Genomic DNA, 27,455 nt, shown 5'->3' with positions numbered 1-27,455 from the left:
CCATTTCCCCCTCCCCTTCCGCTTTCCCCCGCCGTGAGGAGCTTCTCAGTACAGCACCTAAGGCAGCCTCGTTTCGGGGGCATCCGGGCGCGAGGACAGTCCCACCCTCCGGAGCGGCGCGCGACCATGTGGAGGCGACTCGCGCGCCCTCTCCGCGCGCTGCCAAAGGTTCCCGGAGGTCAGAAGGTCGCCAAGCGAACGCCCTTTCCAGCCCCTATGAGCCGGGGATGGTCCCCCGTTGGGCGCTGCCGGGGTGTTGTCCGCCCAATGCGGGGCTCTCCTTGGGCTAGTGTCCCTCGCCGGCCACCGTTGCCGGGAGGGCTAGCTCAGTGGTTTGAGCATTGGCCTGCTAAACCCCGGGTTGTGAGTTCAATCCTAAATGGGGGCCATTTAGGGATTTCTATGATCCGTTCCGTTGGACGGCCCCGTTCGCATGGGGCTGGGAGCCGGACTCCTGGGTTCTAGTCCAGTTCTGGGTGAGGGGGCCAGTGGGGGTCCTATCCCAGGCTGCCATGCCTCCCTCTCCCCGTCTGCAAATCGGGGAGCGTGCGGCTTCGCCTGCTCTCAGGAGGGCTGTGCGCTCCCCAGCGAACGGCGCCCTGTCAAGGCCGCAGGTTGCAGCTTCGCTCTGTGCCTGGGGTCTAGGTCGTGTTCTGGTGGTGGCTGGTTAACGGCGACTGTCTCAGCTCTGCCTCCTGCTGGTGCTTTTATTAAAGGATCAAGGATCTGTGTAAGGTCTCTCTACATCTCCTCTCTCTTATTTTCCAGATCCTTTTTGTGCCAGAGTCCTCAGTGCTGGCCTGAAGAGCTATGTGCTTCCCCAGGATTATACCAGTGAGTGCCGGGCATGGAGAAATGCCAAGACAGAAGGGCAGCGGGTGTCTTGTAATGTTGGATGCATTTGTCACCTCCCTTGGAAAAGTGTTGCGGGAAGATGTTGAGTGGGGGCTGGAGTGGTAGGTGAGGGGAGAGCATTATAGAAAGCATATTAATGATTTTTGCGGTGTGGTGGGGTATTGACTAAGCACATCGTCACCATCTCTTGAGGGAGCATGGGTTAACCAGGATGCATATTATTGATCTCACTGTGAGGGGCGGAGGAAGCGTTTTGTCGTCCTTGCTATCAGGGAGGATTTCAGAGTAGGAGTGTATCAATTCTTATTTTTTTAATAGCTTTGGAAAATATACCTAGTTGCATATCTCCCTTGTCAGGAGAACACACCATTTGCTCTAGGTTGTCCTATTTCTTTTTTTAACACCTAGGGAGAGGGGTCATGTACTATTTTCTAAAGGCTAATGCATTTGGGTTTTGGACCAGTGTGGGAAGCAGACAGAATCTAGGGGCTTTGAGCTAACAAGCCCTTTGCCTTGCCTCACCCTGCTGTCTAAATGCCTCCCACATATTTGTATTTCTCTCTTGATTCCAGGCAAGACTGAGTAGTAATAATTTTTGCCAGCTGCTCTTCATCCAAGTGCTGATTTTGGCTTGATATTGAGATTGAAGGGAAGCTCTGCTGCTTATGTTTGATGTAAAGAAGCAGTAAAGCTGATACTTAGGCCTGTCTACACCTTTAAAATTTAGGTTGACCTAGCTACATCACTTAGGGCTGAGAAATTTCCACACAGTTAGGTCAACCTAACCCCCACTGCAGAAGAGGAGAGAAGACACAATCACCACAACCCATGGACCTTTGAGTGCATCATCCCTTGGAGGGGTGGACTACCTACATCAACAGAAAACCCTTCTGTAGCTGTGCAGCTGCTGTAGAGTAGTCATACCGTTAAGTCTGTATTGTTTCACCAGCCTCTCTCACCGCTATCATGTAGATGATAGATAAAATGGAGGAGAGGAATGGAGTCTTGTGGGACTGTGTAGATGAGGGCTTTGAGGTGGAGGAAGAGTAATCCATAACCACCCTCTGGGTTTGGTATGAGAGGACAGACCTTTGCCATTTTAGGATGGCTTGTTCATCCCTTCAGCTTCAAGGGGGTGGGATGGGAATATTTGGGGATAAATAGCAGGAGGCCCCTATCATTCTCAGTCATCTGCCCTAAAAGGAAGCATTAATGACCGAGAGAATTGGTAGTATTATTACTAGTGTCAAGAAGTAGTTTCTTAATCAGGGGACTAACCCAAGCTGCCTTCTTGCCTATCCTTAGAGAAATCAGCGTTCTGAGCCCATGTCTCCCTTTGCTTGATTTAACATACTAGTTATAAGATGCATAGGCTCAGGTCCGTGTCCACACAGTTTCAGAAGCTCAGTGAGGAAAACTAGCTGATGTTCCTCTACTGATGGTTCCATATTTGCACCCTGTAGCCACAGATCTGTGCCCATCTGCCCCAGTGAGAGAGTGGGGGTGCCTGTGGGGCATACTGACACCTCTTTTTGTTCATTCTTCCAGACGTCTCCATCCCTGACAGGCCCAAACTGAAGTTCATGGACAAAGTTCCAAGTGTACCTAAAGTGAGGCGGGAATTCAAAAACCTACGTGACATCCGTGGCCCATCCACTGAGGCCACTGAGTTCACCCAGGGACAGTATGGCATTTTGGTGAGTGGGAGAGGAGGGGAGATACAAATTGGGGTCACCTTTGGGGTGATTCAGCCAGAGCAAGGAAAACAGAACCCCAGGAGCTGACCTTTTCAGCTGAGGTAGCTGAGACCATTAGGGCTTACTCCATCCAGGGTGAAGACATAAGCTAACTGAGGCCAAGAGAGAGCATGGAAGTGGTATGAGTGAGAACAACTGTAAATAGGTGGCAGAAAAAGCCCCTTCACCTGTATCTGAGTCATAACTCTTCCTGTGCTTGCTCTCTCTCTCTCTCTCTCTCCTTGCAGGCATTGGGTGGTGGTTACCTTCACTGGGGTCACTTTGAAATGATGCGCCTAACCATCAATCGTCACCTGGATCCCAAGATCATGTTTGCTGTGTGGCGCATCCCAGCCCCTTACAAGCCCATCACCCGCAAGAGCCTAGGCCAGCGCATGGGCGGGGGCAAAGGTGCCATCGACCACTATGTGACAGCAGTGAAATGTGGCCGCCTCATTTTGGAAGTGGGTGGGCACTGCGAGTTCGGGGAGGTGGAGCACTTCCTCACACAGGTGGCCAAGAAGCTGCCGTTCCCAGCCGAGGCAGTCAGCTGCCAGTCCCTGGAGGAGATGCGCCAGGCAGAAGAGGAGAGAAGATGCAAAAATCAGAACCCATGGACCTTTGAGCGTGTCATCACCTCCAACATGCTGGGGAGCCGCAAGGTGCTGAGCCCCTACGATCTGTCACAGAAGGGGCGCTACTGGGGCAAGTTCTTTCTGAAAGACAGAGTGTAATGACCAAGTAGGGGTAGGAGGGAAATATATCAGGGACAGGTGCCTGGAAGGAGGATCAAGGTTCCTTCCTCAGCAGGTGTGAGGTCCATCTTGGGTGCAGCCCATCTTGTAGTGATAGGCTCTCCAGGGCAGGCATTGCTGTGGAGATCTGCCCCTCAGCTCCAAAGGTGGCTGTGTTGCGTGCAGTAAACATGGAGGTGCAAGGGGCAGGTTAGGGTAACCAGTGATCATTTTGGATTAATAAAGCTTTCCTACAGTGGCATGGTCTTGTGCCTGTGCCTCTGTGTCCTGTGTATGTTGGAGGCCAGAGGGGATGGTTAAGGGGCCGTCCAAGGAGTGTCAGATCCTCTGTGGGGTATTAAGTTAGAGCCTGTATTGCTGCACATCTGATCAAGTCAGGAAGATGGACCTCTCATGCTGCATCATTGAAGTTCCTAAGGAAACTTGCCCCACCCAAAAACACTTCCTCCCAGATGACCCACCCACCCCACTACATACTGAATACACTATAGCAGTGGTCACTGAATTGAAGTCTTTATTCAGAAAGAGGCTTCTGTATAGATGATTGTGCCTTTAGAACAGTACCTATACAGATAACAGCTGATATAAATTCAGAGTGAGTGGTGTCTCCTTAAGCACTGAGTGAGGCAGAGTCCTCTGCTCCACTCACATCTGACACTGGAGGGGAACATGTCATTTGCCCTCTGTGTAACTGCAGAGGGATTATTAGATTTCATGGAGGTCTCCCTCTCTCTGAAGAGCCTTTCACTAGTGATTGCCTCATGTACAAGTAACATAGGGGAAAGCAACCTTAGAACTTTCCTCATATGGATAGACAAGGAAGGACCCAAAGGAACAGAAGCATCAGGAGAGGTACAGAGTGACAGTGTCCAAGTTGCTCCTCCCTACTGCAGAAATGATTTATCGGAGGAGAGGGAAAAGAAATAAATACACTCAAGTTGCCACAGTTTGGGGGTTTAAAATAAGTGACAAACTTTCAGGTGAAAGATTTTTCTGTAGGGGAAATGAGACCATCCCACAGATAAACAAAGGAATATAGTCTATTTTGTGCCTAAGAGACCCTAGCTGAGGGAACAAAGGGCCTTACCGCCTTCTAAGTACCAGTGATTCAGGTCAAGCGTGGTCTGATTCCCACACTCAGAGCCAGAGAAATGGGGGGTCACAAGGATCGGAGAGTGAAAAGAGTTAGATTGCTCATCTGGGGAAAGATGTTCTGACAGTTCAGTGCCTGATCACGCTTCTGATGTACTGACAGTTACAATGTCAGATGCTATCTTTAATCCCCGTCCACCAAGGAGGAGATTTGAGCCTCCCAGAGCAACATAGGCAAGACTATGCCATTCCCTGCCCTTCAGTAAGTTTGTGCTGAGCATACACATTCCATTGAATGGATGTCCTCTGCTGGCTAGTCAGTCTCCACCCACAAGTGGGCAGAAGGAGTCACTGGGACTGAGAACAGAGCTGAACTAAAAGGTTGATATTTAGAAGCACTTTAAACAGCTAATAAACATGGTGTCTGAAAATGTTTACATTAGTGTCAGCTAGCATCATCCCCAGGGTGTCTTATTTGGTTCTGTCTGCAGCCCATCCTCCCTGTTCTATTCCGGCTTCCTCAGCCCCTCCAACCAGGAACACTGAACGGTGAACATCTGACAGGTAGGGTCCACTGGCCAGGCCTGTGATGTCTCCATAAAGAGGAGGATGTAGAACTGGTGAGAAATCCAGATGGGAAAGAACATTTGACGGGTGGCACCAGGGTGTGGAGTGGAAGAACGGTGAAAGGCCATCTGCAAATCCATCTGAAAAAATCAGAGCAAGAGACACCAAAAGGAGGAAGAACAGATGAATCTTGCAGTTCCATCTACCTGATGGTCCCCTTTTCAGTCAGTAACTACCAGCCCTCGTTCTTTTTGACATTGTCCCCTTGATCATCCCTTAGGCTTGGCAGTGATATTCCTGAATTGCACTTCCTGCACACTCAACTTTTCTTTTTCTCCTCATAGGGTGAACTCCCCTGCTGCTCTCTGATCTGACCCAGCACCCTACTGTGCCTCTGATCAGTTGTGGCATGTCAGAGATACCTCAAGCATTAGATGCAGCGCTGCTGAATATAGCGGCTAGACACCTAGCAGGCTGCCAATCTAGACCACTCTTTCCCCCATCCAGAATAAGGGCACAAAGCAATCACAGCACAGGGAACACAACCCACAAGTACAAATACTGACTGAACCAAACTCCAGCTCCCACCTTGCTGACCCATCACACTGCTACACCTGGCTCACCTGTGGTGGGCGGGGGGCAGGAGATGGGCACTCAGGCGAAGATGCCCCCAATGGTGGAAGCCAGGATGATGGCCAGGATGATACAACAGATCATGATCATGATCTTCTTCTGCTCAGCAAGAGAGAGAAATGTAAACAAACAGCTTGTGCAGGGGGCTTACAGTGAACTATAAATGGAAGTGAGGGAAGAGGAGAGGGAAGGGTCACCCATCCTCCATGTGTCACAAAGAGCAGAGGAAGGGGGGTCCATCGCTTTGGGCTGGAAAAGAGGAAAGGGATCCATGGGTAGTAGGACGGAGATGTGGAGGGAGGGAGTAGGGCTTTTCTTTCACAGAAGACAGAAAAATGTTTTATCCTTGGTGCTGGTGGCCTTGATGGGAAGTGATCGCTTAATGAGCTCATTTCCCTTCCCCTCAACTCACGTGCCATGCAGAAAAAGCAAGACGCTATCATTATGGGGGCCACGTGAATAGCTAGATAAATAAGAGCTAGCCTGCCCCACGCATACAGCCATGCAGAATGTCATGCCCCCAAGGAAAAAGACAACACCCATTATCTCATCTTACCAGAGGCACTGGATACGGCACAGCAGCGGAGGAGAAACCCCAGCCAAGTTTTCTGATCCAGATGGGTGAAGTGGAGAGGAGAGGCCCGTCTGGAGACTTGAAACAACAGGCCAGCCTGGTGGGTGGGGTTCTCTCACCCTTTCTCCTCCCCAAGGTTCATCAGCAGAGCCAGGTGGCATGGCGATTATAAACAAAGCTCCTTCCTTTGCAGCCAAACCTGGTCACTGCTGCTATTCTGAAAGAGGAGCTGTCTCTTTAAATGTCAGTGAGTCAAGTGAAAGCAGTTCTCAGCCCAGCACCGGAGGCTCAAAGTCCCAGTCTCATCCCCAAGGGAGTGCTACTGTCGTGGGGCTATTTAATTCTACATGGTGCTATCACTGTATCTACTGCCTTTCCCCATCGGTTGCTTTACTCAGCCTTGACTCTTGCTGTGGGTTGGATAATTGGGGCAGGGCTAAGGACGAGCAGAGAGACAGATTCCAGCCAGGAGCATTCTGAACTGCTGTATCCCAATGTTTGCATGGAGCAGTCTCTTCAAGGCCGGGACTTGGCCCCTGTGCAGTGCATTGGGCAGCACAGGCTGCATTACTCAGGCTGGGAGCTGGTGAGCCAGAGAGAACCACAGCATCAGTTTGTGTCTGGCAGCCCTGCTAATAAAGCCTCCTTTACACTGGGAGGAGGGTGGCCTAGTGGCTAGAGCACTGGACTGGGACTCAGGAGCTCTAGGCTCTATTCCAGGCTCAGCCACTGGGTGACCTTGGGCAAGTCACTTCCCCTGTCCGTGCCTCAATTTCCCCATCTGTAAAATGTGGGTTGTGATACCGACCTCACTTTGAGACCTACGGAGGATCAGAGCTAGTTACAAGTTATTACTACCATTCATTTCAGCCAAGTCCGGTCTTTCTCTACATGAGGGATGCAGGCCAAGGAGACAGCACCCCTGCCTCCCAGCCTTGAACCAATCAAGAACAGCTAGGGTAGCCATAGCTGGATGTTGTATTCAGGCAATGACAGCTCATGCAGGGAACAACACAACACAGGCGAGAGCTGTTTGTGATCAGATATAAATTCATTTATTTACTTTTTTAAATTAAAAAAAAAAATCAAAGTTTAAAAACACACACGCGTGCATGCCAATACCCTCACTTGGTGAGGCAATGACATTTCCCCTGTCCACAGAGCTCTGGGGAGTTTCAGGGGCATCTCGGAGCTGCAATGGCAACCTTGCCCGGGCAGCATGCTCCATACCCACCACCTAGAAAAATCACAGACATCAAGACCTAGAGAAGAGAAGACAAATGGGAACTTCCTCCCAGCTCCGTCCGTTCACCAAGGGGTCCTGGCCAAGTGCAGTCTTACATCAGGAGAGTGAGTCATGGGGCACCAAGCTGGTGAGTGGATCTGAGAGAGATGTGCAGACCCTAGCTCAGCAGGAAGGATGGTGGGGGAGGAGGTGTGCGCCTGTACCAGCCAGATGCTGCTGGGCAAGGAGTTTGGCTCCCTTCACGGACAAGAATCCCCCATCCCAACTAACAAGGGCTGTCACCCCTTATCCTTCAACAAGGGGAGAGGACGTTTGTCAAGTGGATTTAGTACAGCCCTTGGGCCTCTGTTTATCCTCAGAGCAGGCACAGCATGGGTAGGTTTCCCCCACCGCTCTGCCCTGGGAAGACCACCACTGATTCAGTTCTTAGCTTCTCTACTGAGGCTTCCAAGCAGGGAGCCCGACTGATGTGATGGCATTTCTGCAATCCAGAGATCTGTCCATTGGGAACGGGGCCCAAGACCCTAATCCTTGTTTCCCACTGAGGCCACCAAATGGCTGTCCTATAGCTACAGCTCTTGGCCATGCCCAACTCAGCTGGATCACACCCAAACCCACATCACACCAGTAAAAACAGGCCACCCTGATTTCTGTGACAGATGCAGACATTCAGGGACTGGCTGGTAAGAATAATAAATACACACAAGGACTCCTGATCCAGGCACATTTAAAACATCCATGAAAACGCAAGCCCTGAGTAAACAGACCATTAAACATACATGCGGAGACACACACACCACACACACACACAAAAAATTATATCCCCAGCAGGGGTGGGCAGCTGGTCCCACAACCAAAGGAGAACCCCCCCAGCAAGGATCAGACAAGGTCAGTGCTAAGATTCACGGCCCAGGAGTCACTGATCACCATTTAACAGAATAACTTTAGGTCACTCAACCTAAAAGTTTCCAAGAACCCCCGGCCATGCAAACCAAACACAGGGAGTATCAGAGCCTGGGCTTTCAGTTGGGTGCCAGAAGCCAACCGGATTATTTTTGCTGCTTAGAACAAACAAGTAGGTGGAAACTCCAATCCTAAAGGTTCACACTTCAAAGCAAACAGAGATTTAGATTCCTCCCAGTCCTTAGCAAACAGGGATCACAGGAGACAGGGCTTGCAGGTCCCTCCTTCCGTACACAGGCACCTGCCTCTCAGGAAGGGATTAACAAGAGAAGTGCCCAGGTTCCACTGGGCTCTTCCTCTGCACAGAGCTCGGCGTGCTCATGCATCCCGGCGCTCTGCCGCAGACCCGCGTTTCAGTCCCAGCCCTGTCATCCGTCCCGCACAGTGCACTGAGGTCAGTGCCTGCATGTCCTGCTCTGCTTTGCTTCCACATCCCGTCCCTAATTCTGAGGTTGGCAAAGTTGAGGATGCTGCCAAGTCTGTGCCTGCTGGTTTGACTTATGTCCCTTGTTAATCCTGGTGTCAACATGGCTTGGGAGTGCTGTGGATTCCGGTGCTATAGGTTTAGTGCATTGCTACACAGGAGACTCAAGATCAGGCCCAGCTGCTCACTCTCCTTAGGGTTGGCAGGTCCTGGGAGCACTTCAGAGTCCAGCCTCAATTAGCATCCGATATGCCACATGGCCAACCCAGGTAAGCTCCTGAACCCTGATCTCTCACTCCCTGTCCTGGCTGGAGCAATTCAGAGGGGTAGTTCTTACATTCCCTGGCCTCCCTCAGTAAAGATTTTAAACAATTAAAAAAATTCCCCGTAAGAAAGATGAGAACAAGACAGGCCAGTGAGGTAGGAAACACAGTCCTGGACATTCCTTTAAGGCTCTGCTACCATTGGTGGGAATCCTGCCAGGAAACAAAATTTGACCAAAACAGGAAGTGACATCAGGAGGAGGAACTGGGGTTGGTGGTTGTGGACTCGGAGAGGGGGGGAGAAGAGGAAGACTTGACGACGGCTTCTCTCAAGTGCATCAGTGGTGCAGGAGACAGTTACCTCCTGGACATGGTGAAGCAAGCTCAGATCCTCCAGGAGGGATGTGTCAGCTAGCTGATGAATGGGCCGGCAGCTCTCCCAGGAAGTGCTATTGGGAAAAGCTCCACCCGAAAGGGAAATGATTCACAGCAGAGCCCAGAAGGCAGACTGTGATTAGCAGGTCCAAGGAAGGCAGGGGGAGCGGGAAGCCGGCGTGTGGAACACGAGGAGGATCACGAGGGAAAAAAGTTCACCACCAAGATCAGGAGTGTCTGGAGAAATTGAAGGAACAAGGGAGAAATCAATTCACGTATGTGAGGGCAGGCCAGCAGGGTAATATTAAACATAATCACTGACATCTAAACACTAACAGATCCTGGGCCCAGACAGCTAGAGATGGGGAAACTCTCTCTGCAGATGGGCCAGGGACCCCACTGTGGGGCTCAGAAACAGCCAGCATATGCACGCATATCCTGCATGATGATGTCTCCAAAGCCACTACCTTGCTCCCCAGAGTCTCAGCTTTCATTTAAAATAAAAAGTGAGTCTCTAGCTGTTCTGCTTGTAAAAGAAATTGCAAAGCCATGACCCAAGTGTATGTGAGCGGAGGGAGCCTGCAACAACTCACAGAAGTGTGAACTGCCCTGCTCGTGAGGGTCAATTAAATGGCTGTTTTGTTAGCTGTGTGAGTCATGGCTCATCGGAGAATGGGGAGGGAGGGTCACAGACTGGCACAGTTCCCTGATTTTGGTGTCACAGGTGGGTGGTGTTTGGTAAATGCCACATTTCCCTCCCCCCGACAATTAGCCCAAGCACCTTGGTCAAGCCCGGGGGGGACATTCAAACCTCCCACACCAGAAAGGGCCAAGCAACATCACACCCCTATTTTGATTATCTGCACAATCTGAGGGGGGGGGTCTGGTTTTGGTGACTCATAGGGGTGGAATCACCCCTCCCTTTGTCCCCCACAAGGCAAGGAATGGAGAGCAGACCAGAATTAACCCTTCAGATCCCTTTGTGCACAGCGGCCTACGCTGCACACTCTGAGTCTGCAGAGAGATGTGAGTGAGCCCTGTAAGAACAGCACATGCACCTGCTTTGCAGCAGACTCTAGCAGCTGCCTTCACTTGGGCCGCGTCCACAGAACTATCCTCCCCACTCTAGAATCTTGAGAAATCATGCCACCCGCTTCCCAAGTCATGCTCCCTACACCGTCTCCTCTTCTGCAAACACCTTCTCGCCTGCCACATCCTCAGTGCCAAGGCAAGAGTTAAAAATGTAAGAGATTGAATGCAAAGTTCAGCTGCAAAGCACAGAACCCAAAACTAGAGCCAAGAATCTACAGCCCAAAGCACAGAGCCCAGAGGCTAGAACCCAAAGTACACCACATAGTCTAGAACCCGAAGCCAGAACCAAAAGCACAGAAGCCAGTCTAGAACCCAAAACCATAACCAAGAGCTCACAGCACAGAACCCACATAGCCCAGAACACAAAGCACAGTGTCTAGAGTCTAGAACCCAAAGCCAGCAGCAAGAACCTAGAACACAGAACCCAACGTACAAACAAGGTTGTGAATACAACACTCAGGATAGATCCAACTGACAAGTGAGAATACATTTTATTTCTGGCCCAATGCAGGGTTGATCTCTGCAGGTATGAGGAGCAAAACCCACCCGATATCCAAGGCACCCACCAATACACACCGAGCTCAGGGAGCTTCTGAACTCTCCTGGGCAAGGAAGCAAGTTCAAGTTACTCCACCACCTTTGCTCAACTGCCGCCCCACCGAGCCAGCGCCCCAGGAAACCCCCACATTCCCCACACTACTTACAGTTCAGGGGGCTAGCTTTACCCGAGCCCTACGGAAAGTCCAATAATCAGAGCTACTATTCCGAGCAAGACAACCACTACCACAATGATAATTATCATTTTCTGGAGAAGGGGACAAAAAAAAAAAAAAAGGATAAACCATAAACAGCAACGCAACAGCAAATAAGAAACAACAGATATGGCTCCCCCTACACATGTCCCTTTAAGAGAGAGTTATTTCAGAACTGCAGAGCACTGATTTCAGCCACCCCTTTAAGGCAGCATAGCTATTTTTTTTTAACACCTCAAAAATATTCCCCACCAGAATCTTTCAGACAAAAATCAGACCATCCGCATTTCTAGGCTTCTGAATTTTTGTCCCCCTCTTAATTTAATCCAGTCCCAGCCTTCTCCAGCAAGGGATGCTGCAGGGAATGGCATAAAGGCACTGGGAGCACACAGCTACTCCAATCCTAGCCTCCCTCAATTGGGGGTACTATTGGGAATGATGAGCAGAGAGGTACTCCCAGCCACTCCCAGCAGGGGGTGCTGTAGATAGTCAGGCAGGAGTGCTAGCTGTGGGGGAGCTCCCTGCTACTCCAGTCCCAGCCTCTCCCAGCAGGGGGGCTCAAGTTACTCCAGCACTGACTCCTGCCAGCAGGGGGTGCTATAGGTAATGGTGTAGAGGTGTGGGCTATAGGGAAGTTCCCAGCCTCCCCCACTTGGAGGCACTTTAGGGAACAGAGCAGGAGCTCTGAGGACCGAGCCTGGCTCATAACCGCATTTATCAGACACACAGAGAAGAAGGAAGGGCCAGGGAGGAGTCCGGAGCGAGCAAAGTGAAGCAGGGAGACAGCCCAAGCAGTTACCTCAGAGAGGGATGTAGCATAGCACGTCGTACATGGAGAGGCTCAGTGGCTGGGCTGTGGGGAGAAGTGGGGGAGGAGGAGGAGAAGGCTGTGAAAGAAGAGCACAGGAAGCTGGAGCAAGGGATGGGGAAATATTACTGAGAAACTAAGGGGTCACCAGGGCCCCTGGATTTGCTCTGGACCTTTACCAGTCAGACCCATTGGCCCAGGTGCTCAAAAAAGTATTCAGGTGGCTTACTCACCTGGAAATCATAATACCTTTGAGAGCCATTGGTCCTTTCCCAACAGGGAGGGGGCTGAAACAGGGACGGGTGGAGGGATGGAGATCAGCGAGGTCAGACAAGGGTGGGATGGAGGATAACTGGAGGAGACTGAAGATTTGGGGAGAAGGAGGGGGAGGTCTGAGGGGGTGGAATGGGAAAAGGACTTTGACTAGTGAGTGGGGGCTGGATGTAGTGGGGCTTTGGTTGATGGGATGGGTCATGGTTGGATGGGTGACAGAAGAGTGAGATGGGAACCTTTGACTGGTATGCATGGGGACTGGACAGGGAGCTGTGGTTGGTGGTGTTGAGGTGATGGGGTGGGGCTTTGGTTTGTGGGATGGGTCATGATTGGATGGATCTGAGAAGGGCAAGATGGGGGCTTTGACTGGTGAGTGGAGGTTGGATGGGGGACTGTGACTGGTGGGATGGGAGACTAGATGGGGTGGGGTGATTCAAGATTGGATGGCATCTGAGAAGGGTGAGACGGGGCCATTGATTGGCAGGAGAATGGAAACGGGATGGGGTTGTGATTGGTCGTTCTCACCCTTCTGGCCTCACTCTGGTATTTCACAGCCTTTTTGGTGTCAGCCACGGCCCGTTCCACAAAGCCCACCGACTGGTCCATGTTGGTCTCTATGCGGTCGATCATGGCTCCCTTGCGGAGGAAGAGAGAGATGGCGGGAGCGGCAGAGAGCGGCGGAAGTGGCAGGGAGGCAGAAGAGAGCAAGAGAGCCAGCAAGGGGGCCTGGGCACAGATTGGGGCTCGGGGGACTCACCTTGTGCGCCTTTTTCTTGTATACCAGAGCCTTTTTGGTCTCATCGCGCGCTCTCTCTACGTGGTCTACCGTATGCATCATGTTCAGCTCTATGTTATCTAGGACCCCACCCTGTCAGGGGAGCAGGAAGAGAGGAAACTCAGACATCTGAAAGACCCACTGACCTGGGGAACCTCAGAGAGTCACGCACGGTATATCTACACTGCACAGTTAGCCTGGGCCGACACCCAGGTTTAGCCCAACCCCTCCTACCAGCCATGCACAGAACTCTCAGACCTGGGTTTGGAGGTGTGTTAAGCCTGGGCTAGCTGACTCGGCTCGGGGAGGCACGTTAGAGCCCGGCTCTGGTTTAACTCAGGCTGCAACCTACCCCACTGAGCAGTGACGATGCCAGGAAAAAATGTTACTCATGTGCTGATAGTCCTCCAATGCCCTTCCCACAATGCCCCATGAAGGACAAACTACCTGGGAAAGAATCCTAGAGTATCCCAGCACAAAGGCCCAAGGGTATGTCTCCAAGCACACAGAGGTAAGTACAGACACAGTGGGGACACACTAATTCGGTAAGGCTTTGCAGTGGGGATGCTCATGCAGGGGCTCAGACCGGGGTGCCAATCACTAGGGTTAACTGTGCAGTGAAGATACAATGCAGCCCCTCTGTGAGACCCCAGCATCACCTCCCACCATGAACATGCTCCTCCCATCATGAGATCCCAGCCCTGCCCTTGGAGGTCTCCCCCTCTGCTCAGGTGAACAAGGCAGTCATTCCCACCACCACCACCCTTCTCCTGGGCACAGAAGGGTCGCCATTGGATTGTAGGGCTTCAGGGTCAATCCACCGCCTCTCCCTGGGGCTGACGACAGAAAAGGGGCATACTCACCATTCCCCGACTCGCATGCCACCTCCTCGGCATTGCATTGTGGGTAGAAAACAGAAAGGGGGCCTCAGAGAGATTGACACTGATGCCTAAATTGCAGTGAGAGAGGTGGCTGCACTCCCCAATGCAGAGGTATCAGGAGAGTGAAATGGGGGGCTTTTCCCCAGGGACACACAGAGCAGGGAGTGGGCCCTGGCTGCAGGAGCTCTGTGGGGTCGGAGGAAAGCTAGGCACTGAGACAGGACAGCAGACCTCTGGGTCTCCATGACATCAGCCACATCACCAAGATTACAAACTCACTCCCACCCAACTCCTGCATCTGAGGTACCACCATCAGAAAATCCCTGGCTGCTAGAAGGCACCCGTGTTCAGTTGCTTAGTTACCCATTTCAATTCCCAGTCCCTCCATTTCCCCCATCCCTGCATTGCTTGGTTACATGGTTTTCACCCTGCCCAGTCTTATACAATCCTTTTTTCCCCCCCTACTCCCAGGTTACATGGTTATCATTCTGTCTCCTCCCATGGTTACTCAGTTACCAAGGCTTACCTCGCTTCCCCTCCTGTTACACAGCTGTCACCTTCATCCCGGTTGCTCAGTTACCCTGTTCCCTGCCCTGATTGCTTGGTTACCCTGTCCTTATCCCTTGAGGTCCCCACCCTTTAGTTGCTTGGTTACCCTGTTCCCTGCCCCAGGTTACATGGTTATTCTGTTCCCTGACCCTGGTTGCTAGGTTATCCCTTCCTGTCCCCCTTGCTCAGTCACTCAGTCCTTATCCCTCCAGAGCGCCCCACCCCCCTCATTGGTTGTTCTGCCCAGTTACCTGATTTTCCACCAGCATGGCAATGTCCACGAACATGTCGTGAAGCTCCTTGATGCTGCTCTCGAGCCGCACAATGTCCTTGTGCCGCCCCTCGATCTCGCTCAGCGCCTGCTTCGAGATCTGTGAATCCATGATCTGGAACAGAGCCGGGCAGGGTCAGTTACCACCCCACACAAACCCAGGTAATGCTAAGGAGCTGTGAGCCAACACCCTGCCATTCCCACTGCTCAGAGTCACCCTGCTCCCCACCACCCATATCTTGACACCCACACTTGCCCATCCCCCCAAATTCCCACTGCTTACCCCCATCCCAGTGTCTCCCCCTAGATATCCCATCCTATAAGTGCTTTGAGACCTACTGGTGCTGTGTAAGAGCTAGGTACTATTATACCATTGTATGCTCCAAGGTCCCTCCTCTTCATGCACCTCCATTCCCCCATCTCCTCCCAGTCCCCACTGCGTCCTCACCCCAGATGTGAATATTGAGGGGTTTCCACTCTCTAGCATCTCCTCCAGCTCCTCATCCGTCGTATTCTTCCCAGCTTTATCATGGGAGAAAGAGAGGAGAGATCAGACCAAATCCCTGGGCATGAATGGCGGAACTAGCAGGGCTTGTGTGGGGCTGCTCTCATTGACAGGTGTGTTTGTGTGAACCCCTCTGGCCTCCAAACGGAGATATGCCTTCCAAGCCCAGATTCTAAACCTCCCCCACATTCAGCAGACACACAGCTGGGAGGAATCCCACAGCTGCCCAGCCCCACACTTCCCAGCAGGGGACACTGAGACACCCCGGGTGGGAGGGTATCATGGGGAGGATTATGGTTAGGGCTCTCCCAAATTCATAATCCATTTTTGTAAATTTCACGGTCATCGCATTTTTTTAAATCTTGAATTTCTCAGTGTCAGATATTTAAATAATAAATTTCAATGTTGTAACAAAACAAATATGTATTTAAAAACAGCAAAATATAAAAAGCCCATAATGACATCCCCTCCCAAAAAGTGATCAACGCTGCCCTCCCCCTTCCCCTCCCCCCCCACACCCTTACTTCTGCACTGCTGCTGGTTGCAGCACTGCCTTCAGAACTGGTAGCCCAGCTGCTGCTCTCCAGCAATCCAGCTCTGAAGGCAGCACAGAAGTAAGGGTGGCAATACTGTGACCCCCCTACAAGAGTCTTGCACCCCCCTTTTGGGCCAGAACCCCCAGTTTGAGAAACACTGTATAGTATAGGAAAAAGTACACAAAAGATGAGATTTCACAGGGGAGACTAGATTTCATAGTCCATGATGCGTCTTTCACAGCTGTGAATTTGCTAGGGCCCTAATTATGGTCTCTGCAGTAACTCAGGCGCACAAACTGGAGTGGGGTAGTTTCCATTCCTATGGGCAATAAATCCAACCACCCCTTGGGCTGGGGAGGAGGGTCAGGCCCTGGCCACATGCTGCCTGTGGGCCATGTCCCCTGAGCAGGGAGGGTACATACTGATCTCGAGCTGCCGCTGGATCCGCCCTTTGCTACGTTCCCGGAAGTCGACCTGTGCCTCATTGTACTTGGTCATCACATCAACAAACTTCCGGGAGAGGACAGAATGCTGGGGGGAATGAAAGGGGGAGACGAGCAGTTCACTGTATGATCTGTATTGTGGTAATGTGGGCTCACGGGCACTGCCTCTCCAGCTGGGATAGCTCTCCAAGCAGATGACTATCTGACCACAGCACAGCCTACCTGCTCGCCATACCCTCCCCTTTCCCCAAACACAGCCTGGCTGGTTCCGACAGGAGCACCCATTGCAGCGTTGTGGAAATGTGGTCATTTGCCTGTGCCTCAGTTTACCCATCTGTATGAAAGGGATAATAATGCTCTGGATAGTGCTTTTATAGCGCTTAAGGTCTGAAGGAATTATCTAGTTCAACCTGTATAACAGACCAGAAAATGAATCCTCCATGAAGCCCAGAACTTCTGGGTAAGCTAGAGCAGATTGTTTGGAAGAACATCTGGTCTTGACTTTGAACAACAGACTCCTAGAAGTGCAGGGCTGGAGAATTCATCTCAGCCCTAGATAAATTCATTCTAATGGTTAATTACCCTCCTAATACAGAATTAGGATCTTATTTCTGGTCTGAATTTGTGCAAAATCAACTTCCAGACATTGGATCTAGTTCTGCCTTTGTCTGTTGGACTGAGGAGCCCACCACTCAAAGATCCTCAGATGAAGCCAAAGATCCATGTACTGCACATTTTGTTCTCTGTAACGTATCATTTCTCACACAGGACTCCGGTACAGTCTGCCATCTCGGACGCTACCTTTGTCCCCTCCCACCAGGGCTCTCTATGGGTGCAGCCTGCTCCCTCTGGGACCCATTCATGGCTAGGGGCAGGTCAATACAGGGATCGCAGTGTGAGAACGAGGGAGTGCCCTGCTCACCTGGGATTTCCGTATCCGCAGATCCGCCGACGACTGGACCTCATCCTGCTCAATGCTCCGCTCCATGCCTGGGGACATGGGCAAGTGGGGTGAAATAATGGGGGGGCTGGAGCAGCTGTACAGTCTCATAGAATATCAGGGTTGAAAGGGACCTCAGCAGGTCATCTAGTCCAACCCCCTGCTCAAAGCAGGTCCAATCCCCAATTAAATCATGTCTCAGCCTCCCTACCCAAGGAACTTTGAGTTCTCCTCTTCCTTTAAGAAAGGGGCTCAATCCCTTACTGCCCCCCACCCCTCCATAGCCAAGTCTGCAGGTTCGCCCTTCTCCACCCCCTTCCTATCCAGGCACTAGGAGCCACAGGATGCAGCCACGCCCACTCTGCATGGCACTCTGTCCCCACTAGTGGCGTCTGAGCCACAGGGGTTGATGAGCCTGCTACTGGCTGTACTACCAGAGGTGGGTCTCTTAATTCAAGCAGCAGAGACCTGTGCATTAAGGTCCAAAGGTCCCAGCAATCATCCCTGCAGCCAGTGCCCCACTAGGGGGAGAAAAGCTCTTAGCAAGGAAGGGTCATTTCCAAGAAGCAATCCCAGCGGGGTACAGGGAAGAAAAGGCAGTCCTGAGGAGGTGGAAAGATGATGGGCAATGGATGGGTGCTGATGGGATGGTTGGCCCGAGTAAGGGCTCTACAGTAAAAGAAGGCTCCAAAACAGCCCGCCCAGGGTTGGGGGGAGAAATAAGTCTCTTACTCTTAAGCTTGTTTCGGATGCTGTTGGCTATTTTCTTGATCTCTGCCGTGAGCTGCTCCAGGTCGTCTTTCGTCTCTGCAAAAGCACAAGCAATGAAACCCAGTCAGCACTAGCTGACCAGTAAGGCCACCAGGAGAGCACCTGATGCCCCACCACCACCACAGCTGAAATCCACCCTCCACCCCACAGCTGGACTGACCCATCCCAGGCAGGTGATCTGTTCATTCTTCTTCAGGCCCAGGAGGAAGCTCAGCCCTGGTCTACACTAGGACTTTAGGTCAAATTTAGCAGCGTTAAATCAATGTAAACCTGCACCCGTCCACACAATGAAGCCTTTTATTTCGACTTAAAGGGGCTCTTAAAATCGATTTCCTTACTCCACCCCTGACAAGTGGATTAGCACTTAAATCGGCCTTGCCGGCTCGAATTTGGGGGACTGTGGACACAATTCAACAGTATTGGCCTCTGGGAGCTATCCCAGAGTGCTCCGTTGTGACCGCTCTGGACAGCACTCTCAACTCAGATGCACTGGCCAGGTAGACAGGAAAAGAACAGCGAACGTTTGAATCTCATTTCCTGTTTGGCCAGCGTGGCAAGCTGCAGGTGACCATGCAGAGCTCATCAGCACAGGTGACCATGATGGAGTCCCAGAATCGCAAAAGAGCTCCAGCATGGACCGAACGGGAGGTACGGGATCTGATCGCTGTATGGGGAAAGGAATCCGTGCTATCAGAACTCCGTTCCAGTTTTCAAAATGCCAAAACCTTTGTCAAAATCTCCCAGGGCATGAAGGACAGAGGCCATAACAGGGACCCGAAGCAGTGCCATGTGAAACTTAAGGAGCAGAGGCAAGCCTACCAGAAAACCAGAGAGGCAAACGGCCGCTCTGTGTCAGAGCCCCAAACATGCTGCTTCTATGATGAGCTGCATGCCATTTTAGGGGGTTCAGCCACCACTACCCCAGCCATGTTGTTTGACTCCTTCAATGGAGATGGAGGCAACACAGAAGCAGGTTTTGGGGATGAAGAAGACGATGATGAGGTTGTAGATAGCTCACAGCAAGCAAGCGGAGAAACTGGTTTTCCTGACAGCCAGGAACTGTTTCTCACCCTCAACCTGGAGCCAGTACCCCCCGAACCCACCCAAGGCTGCTTCCTAGACCCGGCAGGTGGAGAAGGGACCTCCGGTGAGTGTACCTTTTAAAATACTATACATGGTTTAAAAGCAAGCATGTGAAAGGATTACTTTGCCCTGGCATTCACGGCTCTCCTGGATGTACTCCCAAAGCCTTTGCAAAAGGTTTCTGGGGAGGGCAGCCTTATTGCGTCCTCCATGGTAGGACACTTTACCACTCCAGGCCAGTAACACGTACTTGGGAATCATTGTACAACATAGCATTGCAGTGTATGTTTGCTGGCGTTCAAACAACATCCGTTCTTTATCTCTCTGTGTTATCCTCAGGAGAGTGAGATATCATTCATGGTCACCTGGTTGAAATAGGGTGCTTTTCTTCAGGGGACATTCAGAGGAGCCCGTTCCTGCTGGGCTATTTACCTGTGGCTAAACAGAAATGTTCCCCGCTGTTAGCCACAGGGAGGGGGGAAGGTTGAGGGGGTAGCCACGCGGTGGAGGGAGGCAAAATGCGACCTTGTAACGAAAGCACATGTGCTATGTATGTAATGTTAACAGCAAGGTTTACCCTGAAAGAGTGTAGCCACTGTTTTATAAAATGTGTCTTTTTAAATACCGCTGTCCCTTTTTTTTTCTCCACCAGCTGCATGTGTTTCAATGATCACAGGATCTTCTCCTTCCCAGAGGCTAGTGAAGATTAGAAAGAAAAAAAAACGCACTCGTAATGAAATGTTCTCTGAGCTCATGCTGTCCTTCCACACTGACAGAGCACAGACGAATGCGTGGAGGCAAATAATGTCAGAGTGCAGGAAAGCACAAAATGACCGGGAGGAGAGGTGGCGGGCTGAAGAGAGTAAGTGGCGGGCTGAAGAGAGGGCTGAAGCTCAAATGTGGCAGCAGCATGATGAGAGGAGGCAGGATTCAACACTGAGGCTGCTGGAGGACCAAACCAGTATGCTCCAGTGTATGGTTGAGCTGCAGCAAAGGCAGCTGGAGCACAGACTGCCACTGCTGCCCCTCTGTAACCAACCGCCCTCCTCCCCAAGTTCCATAGCCTCCACACCCAGACGCCCAAGAACGCGGTGGGGGGGCCACCAGCCAACCAGTCACTCCGCCACAGAGGATTGCCCAAAAAAAAAAAGAAGGCTGGCTTTCAATAAATTTTAAAGTTGTAAACTTTTAAAGTGCTCTGTGGCATTTTCCTCCCCTCCTCCACCACTCCTCCTGGGCTACCTTGGTAGTCATCCCCCTATTTGTGTGATGAAAGAATAAAGAATGGATGAATGTGAAGCAACAATTACTTTATTGCCTCTGCAAGCAATGATTAAAGGGAGGAGGGGAGGATGGTTAGCTTGCAGGGAAGTAGAGTGAACCAAGGGGCGGGGGGTTTCATCAAGGAGAAACAAACAGAACTTTCACACCGTAGCCTGGCCAGTCATGAAACTGGTTTTCAAAGCTTCTCTGATGCGTACTGCGCCCTCCTGTGCTCTTCTAACCGCCCTGGTGTCTGGCTGCGCGTAACCAGCAGCCAGACAATTTGCCTCAACCTCCCACCCTGCCATAAACGTCTCCCCCTTACTCTCACAGATATTGTGGAGCACACAGCAAGCAGTAATAACAATGGGAATATTGGTTTCGCTGCGGTCTAAGCGAGTCAGTAAACTGCGCCAACGCGCCTTTAAACGTCCAAATGTACATTCTACCACCATTCTACACTTGCTCAGCCTGTAGTTGAACAGCTCCTGACTACTGTCCAGGCTGCCTGTGTTCGGCTTCATGAGCCATGGCATTAAGGGGTAGGCTGGGTCCCCAAGGATACATATAGGCATTTCAACGTCCCCAACAGTTATTTTCTGGTCTGGGAATAAAGTTCCTTCCTGCAGCTTTTGAAACAGACCAGAGTTCCTGAAGATGCGAGCGTCATGTACCTTTCCCGGCCATCCCACGTTGATGTTGGTGAAACATCCCTTGTGATCCACCAGAGCTTGCAGCACTATTGAAAAGTACCCCTTGCGGTTTATGTTCTCGCCGGCTTGGTGCTCCGGTGCCAAGATAGGGATATGGATTCCGTCTCTGGCCCCACCACAGTTAGGGAATCCCATTGCAGCAAAGCCATCCACTATGAAGTGCACGTTTCCCAGGGTAACTACCCTTGATATCAGCAGATCTTTGATTGCGTGGGCTACTTGCATTACAGCAGCCCCCACAGTAGATTTGCCCACTCCAAATTGATTCCCAACTGACCGGTAGCTGTCTGGCATTGCAAGCTTCCACAGGACTATCGCCACTCGCTTCTCAACTGTGAGGGCTGCTCTCATCTTGGTATTCATGCGCTTCAGGGCAGGGGAAAGCAAGTCACAAAGTTCCATGAAAGTGCCCCTACGCATGCGAAAGTTTCGCAGCCACTGTGAATCGTCCCAGACCTGCAACACTATGCGGTCCCACCAGTCTGTGCTTGTTTCCCGAGCCCAGAAACCTGCCCCATTAGCACCATGATGCATGCATTGGCAGGGTCCATGCTTTCAGAGAAATCTGTGTCCATGTCCTGATCACTTACGTGACCGCGCTGACATCACCTCCTCGCCCGGTATCGCTTTGCCAGGTTCTGGTGCTGCATATACTGCTGGATAATGCGTGTGGTGTTTAATGTGCTCCTAATTGCCAAATTTGCCTCCTTGGTATGGCGTCCGCACAGAAAAAAGGTGCGGAACGATTGTCTGCCGTTGCTCTGACGGAGGGAGGGGCGACTGACGACATGGCTTACAAGGTTGGCTTCAGGAGGCTAAAATCAACAAAGGGGGTGGCTTTACATCAAGGAGTATTTCAGGGAGGACTTCACGGAGGGTTCCAATAAGAAATGGTGCACCTAAGTTATTGTTCTTATTGGAACAATGAGGTTAGTCTGGCCTCTGATTGATACATGGCTAGATTTACCTTGCTGCACCTTCTCTGTGAGTGACTGCAGTGTGACCTAGAGGAATGAGGGGTGAGGGGGGGGAGCAAATGAGTACAAAACAAATCTGGTCTATTTCTTGTTTTGATCCACTCCATCTATCTTTTACATCTTTGGCTGGCAGCAGACGGTGCAGAAGGACTGCATGCCATCCACATCTCATGGCTGCCCGGCAGAAGATGATGCAATAGGACTGCTAGCAATCCGTATCGCCTGCCTGCTCACCATAAGACGGTTCAATAGGACTGACTGCAGGACTAAAGAGAATGACCTGGTTAAGTCACTCCAAATTTAGTCCCTGCGCCCATGTCTGCCCAGGCACTCCTGGCCGATGTGGCCAGGAGCACCTCGGGCATGACGAGGACGGCTACCAGTCGTACTGTACCGTGTGCTGCCACAAGGCAAGGGGTTGCTGCTACTGTGTAGCAATGCCGTACCACGTCTGCCAGCACCCAGGAGACATAGGGTGACGGTTACCTGAGCGGGCTCCATGCTTGCCGTGGTATGGCGTCTGCACAGGTAACTCAGGAAAAAAGGCGCGAAACGATTGTCTGCCCTTGCTTTCACGGAGGGAGGGAGGGAACGGGAGCCTGACGATATGTACCCAGAACCACCCGCGACAATGTTTTAGCCCCATCAGGCATTGGGATCTCAACCCAGAATTCCAATGGGCAGCGGAGACTGCGGGAACTGTGGGATAGATACCCACAGTGCAACGCTCCGTAAGTCGACTCTAGCCTCGGTACTGTGGAAGCACTCCGCCGAGTTAATGCACTTAATGCACTTAGAGCATTTTCTGTGGGGACACACACACTCGAATATATAAAACCGATTTCTAAAAAAACGACTTCTATAAATTCGACCTGATTTCGTAGTGTAGACATACCCTCAGACTTACTTTGCTCAGGGATGGGGGCGGACAGGATGATACTGTACAGCTTTTTCGCCCCCTCCACATTCTCTGCAATTTTCTCAATATTTTGTCGGGTTTCTTCAATCTAAACCACAAGAGGAGATCACTATTAGTTGTATTACAGTAGCACTGAACTGCTATTAAGGCCATAGGGTGCTAGGGGCTGTATAGACACATTTAGAGACAGTCCCTGCCCCAAACATCTCACAGTCTAAATAGGCAAGACAGACAAAGGGTGGGAGGGGAAACGATTTGCCCAAGGTCACCAAGCCAGCCAGTGGCCGATCTGGGAGAAGCACCCAGATCTGTGCCCTATCCACTGAACCACAGTTGTTCAAAGGAGAGGGGATCTCTAGCCCCAAGAGCTCCCCAGGCAAAGGAGCTCTGCCAGCCCGCCTTGCTCCCTCCCCCCGGAGAAGGGACACTGTCAACGTAAATGAGGCAGAGACCCATCCCAGGGCCATGCCTCCTCCTCACCTCGGAGAAGAACTCATCCATGAACCCCGCGTTCTCGATAGCGATCTCCACATCGTCGGCATCGTCATCCTGGTCCTGCTTCTGTAAGGGAGGGCAAGGCCAGTGAGAGGGTTAGGGGACCTACCCAGAGCCCGCACACCCACACCAGGTTTCCCGGCACATAGGAGAAACCCCTCACGGCCTACCCCCTGGGTGCAAAAGGCCATCTCACCAGTGCCCCGATTTCCACTCCCTACACCCAGCAGCCACCATGCCAATGCAGCACCATTGGGAAGCCAGGCATGCGACTCTGGGAGTCACCCTCACTCAGAACAATGAGGAGGGTGGGTCCTGGCCTGGAAAAGATTGGGATCCATCAAACTAATCTAAAGTGAAGGATCATCCTTCCTGGAGATGCTTCCCTCTCTTCCTCCTGCGGCGGCTGCTACAAGTATTCAAACATCAGGGGGCTTTTCTGTAACATCTGTGTTGGGACTGGGTCCCAGACTGACCCCCTGGAGACAGCTATCTTTGGTTCCTTCCCACAACCGGTGCATCATGAGTGGTGGCTCTGCAGACTTTCCCCACACCATTCACCGCCAGCGTGCCTCAGCCCAGATCTAGAGGGACCCCACTTAGGGGAAGTGGGGAGCTCAGCCTCCATGACCTATCAATTTGTGGGATCTCTGCTGAGACCGATGACAAGGGAGCCAGCTAGTGCTAGTGGAGGCCACTGGTTTTATACTTTGTCGTCTAGGGACAAGTCAGAGGAAAGACCAACTCATCTCATATGGGCTACTAAAAATACCAGCCATCAGAAGGCGACTCAGTGCCAGGCACATGGGATTAATCTGGAGTAATTGCATGACTTCATTGGAGACACTCCCGATTTACCCTGGTGGGACTGCGATCCAAATCCCAGCTCAGCAGCCCCAGCCACACTTGGGGACGCAGAAGTCCAGGAGCTTTGTGGAAACGGTTACTGCTGCTAATGGGGATGTGGTGAAGAGGCACCAGGAATTTGGGGTGGGATGGTAAAGAGGGAGTGGAGGAGGTAGAAGATGTATTGTGGGTAGCTAGTAAAAAGGCAGGGTTCATAGTGAAGGGGTCTGGCCCCTATTTTAAATTTCCCTGGGGGGAAGTGGCCCTCACCACACTCCCCTCCCATTCAGAGCAGAAATAGGATTATTTTACGGTTAAGACAGTGTTTTCTCCCAGCCCACAGCAATGATGCAACAGCCCTTCACATCATCACAACGTCAGCTAAACCACCTGCCTTCAGCCCTACCTGCTCTGTCAGCCCATCTCAGGAGCGAGCCCAGGTTACAAGCACACTGGCCTTAGGACACTCTCTGGAGGTCAACAAAGTCAGTCTGTTTTGGCTAAGCAAATGTCCAGTGCCTGCTGAAAGCATCTGGCTTTCCCGTGTCCTGCTGCTTACGTAGCCAGCCATGCTGCTTCCAATCAATTTCCACCAGGGAAAATCCCGGGTAACACCAATGAAATCACTGCAGTTATTCCAAACTCACTCTGATGTTAATGAGAACAGAATCCAGCTCTTCCACTCAGATCCATTGGTCTATTACACCCACTATGCACTAATGTAAATAGCTTTGCAACATGCACCAAATGACTGATGTGGGGCAATGCATGATGGGATAACCCACCCCACCCCAGGATCTGCCTCAAGTACCCCTTACATGCATATCTAGGTACCATCAGCAGAAACAGCCCTCTGATCTCAGCTGCTGACACAAAGTATCAGCAAAGGAGCTCTCTCACTCAGCCAGGATCCACAGCATACAGGGTTGGAGATCAAAGTCAACCCCTTGAATTGCACCTGGAGGCAGGTCAAAAGCTAGCATCATCTACACAGAGCAGGGGATACACCCTGTACCATCTGCATTGCTCACTAAATGAGCAACTGCCTTTCTGCCCTAGCTGAAGCTCACACATGGCCTCCAAAGACAGCTCCAGGTTGTGCTCAGTGCAGTGATCAGAGAGAGGTTCCCAAGGCATCACTGACTGCAGGGAGCTCCACATCAGAGAGGGCAGTTTGCAGAGTCCTAGCCAAATGCAGAGGTTGAAGGCACTCCTGCCACCCAAGACTCTATAGGGTGTGAATCTCACTTGCAGAGCAGTGCAGTACAGAGTGAGACTATCTCCCCTGTAAGTTCTCTAGATGGTTCCTTTCACCAGCAACCAGCATCACTTTCAGCTTGCCCAGACTAAGCGTTAGCCATCTCAGCCAGGCACTGGGAAGTTAGAGCCAACATGATTGGAGCCTGCTGAGCCGCAGAGGAGAGGGTCATCAGCACAATGACAGCAACCTAAAATATAGCAGTCCTTCCTAGCAGCCTTCCCAATGTGTGGAGCAAGAGGAACCACACGTGAGGGAGCCTTCAGTATCACCCTCTGAGATCTCCCCAAGAGGAAGAAACAGCCATCCAAACAACTCCACCAATGCTGGCTGCGGTCTGTGGGGGAGGGAAGACCCAGCTCCACAGGGATCAACATGAAACTAGGGAAATACAACCTAGATGGAGCTACTATAAGGTAGTGCATAACTGGTTGGAAAACCATTCCCGGAGAGTAATTATCAGTGGTTCACAGTCAAGATGGAAGGGCATATCGAGTGGGGTCCTGCAGGGATAAGTTCTGGGTCTGGTTCTGTTCAATATTTTCATCAATGATTTAGATAATGGCATAGACAGTACCCTCTATGTGGATGATACCAAACTGGGAAGGATTGCAAGTGCTTTGGAGGATAGGATTAAAATTCAAAATGATCTGGACAAACTGGAGAAACAGTCTGAAGTAAATAGAATGAAATTCAATAAGGACAAATGCAAAGTACTCCATTTAGGAAGGAACAATCAGTTGCACACATACAAAATGGGAAATGACTGCCTAGGAAGGAGTACTGTGGAAAGGGATCTGGGGGTCATAGTGGACCATAAGCTAAATATGAGTCAAAGATGTAACCCTGTTGCAAAACAAGCAAACATCATTCTGGGATATACTAGCAGGAGTATTGTAAGCAAAACACAAGAAGCAATTCTTCCATTCTACTCCGTACTGATAGTACTCTAGTTCTGGGTGCCACACTTCAGGAAAGTTGTGAACAAATTGGAGAGAGTCCAGAAAAGAGCAATAAAAACATTTAAAGGTCTAGAAAACATGACCTGTGAGGACATGATAACAGTTTTCAAGTACCTAAAAGGTTGCTTCAAGGAGGAGGGAGAAAAGTTATTCTTGTTAATCTCTTGAGGATTGGACAAGAAGCAATGGGCTTAAATTGCAGCAAGGGAGGTTTAGGTTGGACATTAGGAAAAACTTCCTAACAGTCAGGGTAATTAAGCACTGGAATAAATTGCCTAGGGAGGTTGTAGAATCTCACTCATTGGGGATTTTTAAAAGACAGTTAGACAAACCCATCAGGGATGGTCTAGATAATAGTTAGTCCTGCCATGAGTGCAGGGGACTGGACTATATGACCTCTCAAGGTCCCTTCCAGTCCTACGATCCTATGAATGCCTCATCTCTGTCCATCGTCAAGGAACCAATCAGGGAAATTTGTGCTTGCCTCAGAGTGTCTCTAGGCCAACAAACCAGACCAAGAGGCCACAAAGCAGTCTGAACCCTCCACCACATCACCATAGCAATTCTGGCACTTCTTCTCAATAGTCCCCTCTCCCCATACTCCCATAAAAAAAAGCTTAAGGAGTAAAGGTGTTTTACTAAGCAACAGCCTTGCTCCCAGTTTATGGGAATATGGCTCCTTGTCCTCTTCCACAGAAGCACAGATGACCCGTGCCATTAATGACCCCCAGTAGATCCCCAGTTGTTTTTGCTGCATGTGACAGAGACGGGGCCACCTCACAGGTTATAGGATGCTGCTCTGCCAGAGCCGGAGGGAGGAAAACCGGCTCGAATGCAACCAAATGCTGCGCTTGTCTCCT

General features: G+C 51.1%; 2 protein-coding genes across 18 annotated transcripts in view; one reads left to right on the top strand and one right to left on the bottom strand.

The window, feature by feature from the left end:
• Positions 1-13: 13 nt before the first annotated feature.
• On the top strand, positions 14-3,584 carry MRPL16 (mitochondrial ribosomal protein L16). 4 transcript variants are annotated; one of them, XM_073346884.2, is made up of 4 exons: positions 14-178; positions 769-834; positions 2,404-2,552; positions 2,840-3,584. In XM_073346884.2, exons 1-4 carry the CDS (start codon positions 127-129, stop codon positions 3,323-3,325), a joined length of 753 nt encoding a protein of 250 aa, XP_073202985.1. In that variant the 5' UTR covers positions 14-126; the 3' UTR covers positions 3,326-3,584. The 4 variants fall into 4 exon arrangements, with proteins under 4 accessions (XP_073202985.1, XP_073202987.1, XP_073202986.1 ...); XM_073346886.2 differs by having other exon boundaries at positions 158-178; positions 769-956; XM_073346885.2 differs by lacking the exon at positions 14-178 and adding an exon at positions 232-476.
• Positions 3,585-3,840: 256 nt separating this feature from the next.
• STX3 (syntaxin 3) overlaps positions 3,841-27,455 on the bottom strand; it is a 37,899-nt gene continuing 14,284 nt past the window's right edge. Inside the window, exons 2-12 of one of the 14 annotated variants that reach the window (XM_073346871.2) lie at positions 23,515-23,595; positions 23,023-23,122; positions 18,041-18,115; positions 17,291-17,358; positions 16,348-16,456; positions 15,333-15,406; positions 14,865-14,999; positions 13,166-13,276; positions 12,934-13,044; positions 5,629-5,737; positions 3,841-5,145 (exon numbers count right to left, since the gene is read on the bottom strand). In XM_073346871.2, coding sequence (XP_073202972.1) covers positions 5,660-5,737; positions 12,934-13,044; positions 13,166-13,276; positions 14,865-14,999; positions 15,333-15,406; positions 16,348-16,456; positions 17,291-17,358; positions 18,041-18,115; positions 23,023-23,122; positions 23,515-23,595 — 942 coding nt within the window. In that variant the 3' untranslated portion in view covers positions 3,841-5,145; positions 5,629-5,659. The other 13 variants (XM_078853127.1, XM_078853128.1, XM_073346878.2 and 10 more) reach the window with 13 other exon arrangements.

The sequence above is a fragment of the Lepidochelys kempii genome, chromosome 6 (assembly GCF_965140285.1).
Source record: "Lepidochelys kempii isolate rLepKem1 chromosome 6, rLepKem1.hap1, whole genome shotgun sequence".
Taxonomy (NCBI): domain Eukaryota; kingdom Metazoa; phylum Chordata; order Testudines; family Cheloniidae; genus Lepidochelys; species Lepidochelys kempii.
The sequence above is the reverse complement of the archived record's forward strand: the minus strand, read 5'-3'. Positions and strand labels throughout refer to the sequence as shown.

Coding starts and splice junctions, on each gene's coding strand:
- MRPL16 (XM_073346884.2), top strand. CDS start 127: ATGTGGAGGCGACTCGCGCGCCCTCTCCGCGCGCTGCCAAAGGTTCCC. Junction 835..2,403: donor GCTTCCCCAGGATTATACCA/GTGAGTGCCGGG, acceptor TCATTCTTCCAG/ACGTCTCCATCCCTGACAGG. Junction 2,553..2,839: donor AGGGACAGTATGGCATTTTG/GTGAGTGGGAGA, acceptor CTCTCCTTGCAG/GCATTGGGTGGTGGTTACCT.